Source organism: Salmo salar, chromosome 24, assembly GCF_965601325.2.
Source record: "Salmo salar chromosome 24, fSalSal1, whole genome shotgun sequence".
NCBI classification, from domain to species: domain Eukaryota; kingdom Metazoa; phylum Chordata; class Actinopteri; order Salmoniformes; family Salmonidae; genus Salmo; species Salmo salar.
In genome coordinates, this window is record NC_138314.1 from 9,791,931 (window position 1) to 9,799,289 (window position 7,359).

Here is a 7,359-nt window from a genome sequence, read left to right on the forward strand (position 1 = left end):
ACCTTCTGTTGACAGGTTTGTGCGTGAATCACCATGGAGCTGTGCAACATTAGGATGGGTCCGGGAAAGAAGAAACCACTTGATGTTGTTGCGCTTTATTAACACCCCATTACTGTAACTCCATGTCAGCTAACTTCAGTAAACTATAAGAGTAGGAATGGGATAATGAGAAAAGAAAAGGCATTTGGCCATTGACATTAAAGGGATTTATTAGACAATCTACTGTTGACAGAATCCACATGCTTTCAAATAACATTCCGTAACCAAATCTTTAGCACACAGTAATAACCTAATACTGTTTAAAGTAACTGTTCCAAGGAAAATCGCACTTTTAAAAGTTAATATTCTGATAATGCATGCCTAAATAACGTTGTTGTCTCGTCCTATACTCGTATTTGTGGTCAAAGCATAAACTGGAGAAAAAACACTTTCAAAAAACCCACTTCAAACTTGCATCTCAAACAGACATGAAAAAAAAATGCTTGCTATTTCCTCATAGAACATGATGTCATGTTGGCTCATTTGCTGATCTGGCCAATCAGCGGTCTCCTAGCAGGAACATTTTTTATGACTGGTTTACACCCACACCCTTCTGTTGTTGGGGTATGCCCATACCATTCCAACACAAAAAAAATATACATTTTAACATACGTGATTACCACTTTTTGGAAGGAAAACTATTTCATATTCATTATAGGTCATATTTCATTGAAATCTGGAAACCCTGAACAGTTCTTTTAAAGTAACATACAGTGAGGGAGAAAAGTATTTGATCCCCTGCTGATTTTGTACGTTTACCCACTGACAAAGAAATGATCAGTCTATAATTTTAATGGTAGGTTTATTTGAACAGTGAGAGACAGAATAACAACAAAAAAATCCAGAAAAACACATGTCAAAAATGTTATAAATTGATTTGCATTTTAATGAGGGAAATAAGTATTTGACCCCTCTGCAAAACATGACTTAGTACTTAGTGGCAAAACTTGTTGGCAATCACAGAGGTCAGACGTTTCTTGTAGCTGGCCACCAGGTTTGCACACATCTCAGGAGGGATTTTGTCCCACTCCTCTTTGCAGATCTTCTCCAAGTCATTAAGGTTCAAGGCTGACGTTTGGCAACTCAAACCTTCAGCTCCCTCCACAGATTTTCTATGGGATTAGGGTCTGGAGACTGGCTAGGCCACTCCAGGACCATAATGTGCTTCTTCTTGAGCCACTCCTTTGTTGCCTTGGCCGTGTGTTTTGGGTCATTGTCATGCTGGAATACCCATCCACGACCCATTTTCAATGCCCTGGCTGAGGGAATGAGGTTCTCACCCAAGATTTGACGGTACATGGCCCCGTCCATCGTCCCTTTGATACGGTGAAGTTGTCCTGTCCCCTTAGCAGAAAAACACCCCCAAAGCATAATGTTTCCACCTCCCTGTTTGACGGTGGGGATGGTGTTCTTGGGGTCATAGGCAGCATTCCTCCTCCAAACATGGTGAGTTGAGTTGATGCCAAAGAGCTCCATTTTGGTCTCATCTGACCACAACACTTTCACCCAGTTGTCCTCTGAATCATTCAGATGTTCGTTGGCAAACTTCGGACGGGCATGTATATGTGCTTTCTTGAGCAGGGGGACCTTGCGGGCGCTGCAGGATTTCAGTCCTTCACAGTGTAGTGTGTTACCAATTGTTTTCTTGGTGACTATGGTCCCAGCTGCCTTGAGATCATTGACAAGATCCTCCCGTGTAGTTCTGGGCTGATTCTTCACCATTCTCATGATCATTGCAACTCCACAAGGTGAGATCTTGCATGGAGCCCCAGGCCGAGGGAGATTGACAGTTCTTTGTGTTTCTTCCATTTGCGAATAATCGCACCAACTGTTGTCACCTTCTCACCAAGCTGCTTGGTGATGGTCTTGTAGCCCATTCCAGCCTTGTGTAGGTCTACAATGTTGTCCCTGACATCCTTGGAGAGCTCTTTGGTCTTGGCCATGGTGGAGAGTTTGGAATCTGATTGATTGCTTCTGTGGACAGGTGTCTTTTATACAGGTAACAAACTGACTCCCTTTAAGAGTGTGCTCCTAATCTCAGCTCGTTACCTGAATAAAAGACACCTGGTAGCCAGAAATCTTTCTGATTGAGAGGGGGTCAAATACTTATTTCCCTCATTAAAATGCTAATCAATTTATAACATTTTTGACATGCGTTTTTCTGGATTTTTTTTGTTATTATTCTGTCTCTCACTGTTCAAATAAACCTACCATTAAAATTATAGACCGATCATTTCTTTGTCAGTGGGTAAACGTACAAAATCAGCAGGGGATCAAATACTTTTTCCCCTCACTGTACATCTAGTAGGTTATAGAATACTGCACCAGAAAAAGCTTGTCAGAGCTTGAGCGACCCTCCAGAGCTGAACTGCTATTGCATCACAGATGAGCATGCTCTCTGTAAACACTGAAAATGCTCACAAGGGTGGCTATAGAACTGGAACTATGGGAGGGGGTCATTTAAAAAAAAAAAATCTGTCGGGATGATTCCCTGTTCATTTGAACTTATTTAATTTTCCTTTTTTCTTAAATGTGAATCTATTTGACGGCATGAATGTCGCTACACTAATCACAGGCCACCTAAACATAACTAAAGATACTGCCACATATTTGATATAAACAACCATGACCAAAAGGCAATAACATTTCAATCGTAAATCCCAAGTATGATCTCTTTCAAACCGCCCACATTTCAAAAGAAAGTGAATTGATAACCTATTCGTGACTCAAATACCACCGTCCTAAACTACTGGAATGCAGATCAAAGGAAGAAAAAACGCGGACCCTCCCCCTTTCCCCAAAATCACCACCCATACTCAAAGACCCCCTTTCAACAAAAATATACTCTGCATAACTCAGAAGAATAGCATAACCCTGAGTTTCAGATGGTCTACTTTTGTAAACATGCGTTTCTGTCCGCACTCCGCTTTTTTCCTTCAGCCGGAGACAAATCTTTTTGGAAAGTTGAGAGCTGTCCAAAACGGGACCACACACAGTCTCCGAGCTGTGCGCGGATCACATTCAACTGCTGGGGGCAGGCAGACGCACACACACTCACACACTCACAAAATGGCGGCTTTGACAAAATTTCCTTTCTCCAAAACTTCTCATAAACTTAATAACAACTTTTCTTTTAACTTAAAGAAAAATGTTGAGCTACTCTGTGAACATTTCTTTACGCACATGCAGCGTTAAGTCAACATATCCAACGCAACAAAAACCATAACATGAAACGAAATAAAAAAATATGTTGAAGTTGTAACCTGGCCCCTTGTCAAACTGCTGCTATATAATAAACAATTCCCCCAGCTTGTTTGGAAGACCCCCCACCCTCTCCACCCCACCCAACCGTATCCCTTCCCAGACGTTTAACAGGAAAGACGATTCAACATGCAAAATAAAAAGACCAAAATCATAAACACTTTTCTTACCTTCTACCCAGAGTTTCTCCACGTCGGTTTCCAGATTCGCCGCCCGTAAGCCAACAGCGAAAGCTCCGAATATCAAGAGGCCCACAACCAAAAACTTTCCGCAGTTCTTTTGTATGTAACAGCCCAACTTAAACAAGAGTCTCTGAAACTTCGCTCTCAGCCACAGCGGTGCTTTTCTTCCAGTCGCCTTCCCCTGCGACAAGACAAGAGAAAGTCCGCATAAATATTACGTCCCCAAACATCAAAGATGTAGGCCTATCATTATTGATCAATGGGGTGTAGCGTTATGGGAAGAAGGACATCACGGTTATCATATAATACAAAACATGTTAATGAACGTGTTATGACATTGGTGTGATTGGTGCAATTTTGTCGTTCTAGATCAACACTTCATTTGCGGACTTCTTTCTATAATGCATGAGCTGTTGATATGCAGGCTATCCATTATAGCCTACTGTATATGTGATGTGTGTTCAATTGGTACGTCAATGTTAACTGTTCTAAATAAGAACCTCGGAGTTGGCCTGTTTATCTGGCCAAAAGAGGACTTGGTTGGACCTCCTACGTCGAGGGAGGAAAGAGACATAAAGTTGGCGAGCCAGCGACGTAAGCAGCGGTTTTGGACGATTGGATAGTCCGTTACTTTTTTGTTTTTACCACACACACACACACAGACGGACAAGGTTGGGAAAGCGCAGCAAGGCTTGCTGTCAGTGACACGTTGTAACACCGCGCTAGCCTTGATATGATACATTGTATCGAATTATTATATCAATCCCCCAAAAGATGCACGTGGGTTTTTACGCTGCCGCAAAATCACACACAACACAATTCCATTCCCATTGAGCTACTTGTGTGATCTGAGTGGAGTAGCCATCATCGAGGGAGTGAGGCTACGACAATATTTGTGAACGGAAGAGGGCAGCCACATGGATTTTTGCTTTGGAGAAGAGAACAGTAAAGATAATATCGCACAGACGTCTGGGCAGTTAAAATCTTTTACGACCGTTACGCAAACACATAGGCCTAAACTTTTATGCACATTTTAATTGTGCAAAAGTAGGGAATAGGCTACACCGTGTTGCCTATGTTGCGCGACCGTTATTGAAACGTTGTAGCCTGTAGTGTAGCCTACCATTATTGGAAAGTTACAATTTATAGACTACAATATGTAGCCTATATTCCCAAAACGGATACGGATTAGTCTATATGCGAGAAAAGTGAACTATTCTTGAATAGTAAATCACAACATAGGCTACAAGGCATAGCTCTAGTTTACACCCTAACCCATCTCCCCTTACCCTGCCCGTCCCGTAGCTATCCCGTTACCTAGCGACTTGACAAAGTTGGGCGGTTTCACTATATAGTAGAACCATACCCACAGAATTTCACTCAAAACGTGTCAAAGAATAAGCACCTCGGATATTTGCTCCAAGGCGAAAGCTGCATCGCAGTAACTTGGTCGCTGCAAATACTCCAAATCCGGCGCTGTTGTGCGATAGTTCCCCCTGTTCCTCCGCGTTATCCTCGGCCGATCGGGGTCCCTGTTTTCCTGCTCGGAGGAGGCATTAGCAGCCGAGGCCATGTTGCGGAGACTTCGCGCTGGTTCTGCTTTTACACGTTATAATATTTCCCCGAAAGCGTGTAGTAATGTCCCAAGGCAAAAAAGTTTCACTCTCGGTGATCTCACACCCGTAAAGTACTTCATACTCCTGTTGGAGACGGCGAGTCAAAGTCTGCACCTTCCATCCCAACATTTCGTTGATCCGGAGGTCTCCACCGCTTCGCACATTCACCGTTTCTCTTCAAAAAAGTGATTTATCTTTAAAAGGCAAAGTGGAAACATCGATTCCCATCTACAAAACCGCCGCTTGGAACGTTCGATGGTCGTAGCATTCTGTGTGTTCTATGTGGTCTTCCCTTGGGCCGCGCAACACGGCGAACTCTGAGATTCAATAGATGAGAAAAAAGACCACTCTCCATTTGGAGACAGAGGAGGAGGGGTAAAAGCAAAAAGAATCGAAATCCCGCCTCCAGGGCTGTCAGATGGCCGGAATTTCTCGCATCTGATTGGTTCCAGAAGGGCAAAAATTACTCAGAAAACACGACTATTATTAGCTGCTTAGCAACAGCTCACTAAAGTAGATCGACCACCCAAGCCGACAACCCTCGTGTGTGCATCGCAAACTTCAGGGGAGCCGTTCAGAAAGCCAGCCCTCTTGTGCGTTTGCGCGCAACCAAGACGGGAGTTTTGTCGTTTTCCAAAAGGAACTGCGTTTCTTGAAGCAGCATTTCTTGAAGAAAACACACTTCCAATGCGAAGTATTCAGTCTGTTTGTCTGACGGGTTTCGAGGAATGTCAGAACTGCAGTTTTTAACTGAGATTTGTTCCCCAACCAGGCCTTGATGTTGGTAGCTTGGCCTCAAATTACAGCGGTTCTGGGGGAGGTCCCAAATCTCAGTTCGTCTCAATGTTCCCTAATGACAGTTTAGTGGATAGCCTAAAAAATATTATAATAGGGTAAAAATTAAAACCCTTCATCTAATACACATTTAGAAAAACAATACATATACAGCGAAATCATCAATACTATCTACAGTTAGTCTATCAATATAATATTATATACCTAATTTACACTTTTGTTTTCCCATGTTGAGCTTGCAATTGCGCACAATTGGAGAGGCTTACTCTTTCTTGGAATACACTACACATATTAATTACGCTAATACACTTAGGCTACTTAACAGGTATAAACACATTTTGTATGTCTATTGAACTGGATGGTCTTAGGGGCCTCCCTCTCTCCCTAGCTCTATGCTGTGTGCTGATGCGTAGCCTAAATACATGCCAAACAATGCCCGCTGTCTCAATGTCACTCTGCAGTCACCGCCAGCGAGGAGCTGAGAAAAGTGATGTCCTCAGAGATAACGCAAGAGATGGTAGAAGAGATTACTTGAGAGGTAGGCTAGGTCTAGTTTATGTAATAAATGAATTATAAATTATGGGTCAACGTTGTGTCGACTTCCCTTGCCTAAACAACGTGGTAAACGTGCTTTCTAACAGGAATGATCAACATACACTTTTGGTGTTAGCCATGCCCACTTTCAAATAAACAAATACACGTTTGGGGATCTTAAAATAGAGTGGATCGTTTCATAAGAAAGTATTTTATTTCCATTCAGCAGATATACAGGCCTAGTGGATGTCATGTATTTTCAATCTTTATAATAACAATGATTGTCTGATGATTAAAACAACAATTGCTCTTGTGGTTGTGGGCACTGTGTGAACAGTCACAGAAAAAACGAACTGATAATCTTTATCTTTGAAAATGCATTTCAGGGCCTGTATTCACAGTGTCTCAGAAAGGACTTCTGATCCATGATCAGTTTAGCCTTTTAGATCCTTATGAATCAGACAGGGGTACCTGATCCTAGATCAGGACTCCCACTCCGAGGCGCTTTGTGATTAGAGGCCCAGTTCTAATCTCATCCATATTGTTAGGTGTCATGTGTAATAACATATACATATGTAGGATCTTAATTTGAGCCAGTTTGCTACAGCAGGAAAAGAATCCTCCAGCAACAGGAAATATGAATTATAATGTGGATTATAATTAATGGATTTTCTTTGTAGGGGTTGATAAAACATTTTGTAAGGGCTAATCAAGTCTGACATTTTAAAGTGGAAATTACTAACTTTAGAAGCCTTTTTAAATCTTGAATACTCTTCAAGTTTGTATTTCCTGCTGTGCAGGAAAATTCTCAACATCAAAAGAGTGATCAAATTAGGATCTACATTTGTATGTAGAAACGCATCACAGTTATTTAATGCAGACATCACACCTGCAAGGAGATTATGTATAATTAACTAGTAACAAATTTGACA

The 7,359-nt window shown here is 41.9% G+C and overlaps 1 protein-coding gene across 1 annotated transcript in view; it reads right to left on the bottom strand.

The window, feature by feature from the left end:
- Nucleotides 1–5,472, bottom strand: part of ptch1 (patched 1) — an 83,491-nt gene extending 78,019 nt beyond the window's left edge. Inside the window, exons 1-2 of the mRNA XM_082968790.1 lie at nucleotides 4,888–5,472; nucleotides 3,471–3,663 (exon numbers count right to left, since the gene is read on the bottom strand). Of these exons, the coding sequence (XP_082824916.1) occupies nucleotides 3,471–3,663; nucleotides 4,888–5,055 (361 nt within the window). The 5' untranslated portion in view covers nucleotides 5,056–5,472. The remainder of the gene's footprint in view (nucleotides 1–3,470; nucleotides 3,664–4,887) is intronic.
- Between the last annotated feature and the right edge of the window lie 1,887 nt (nucleotides 5,473–7,359).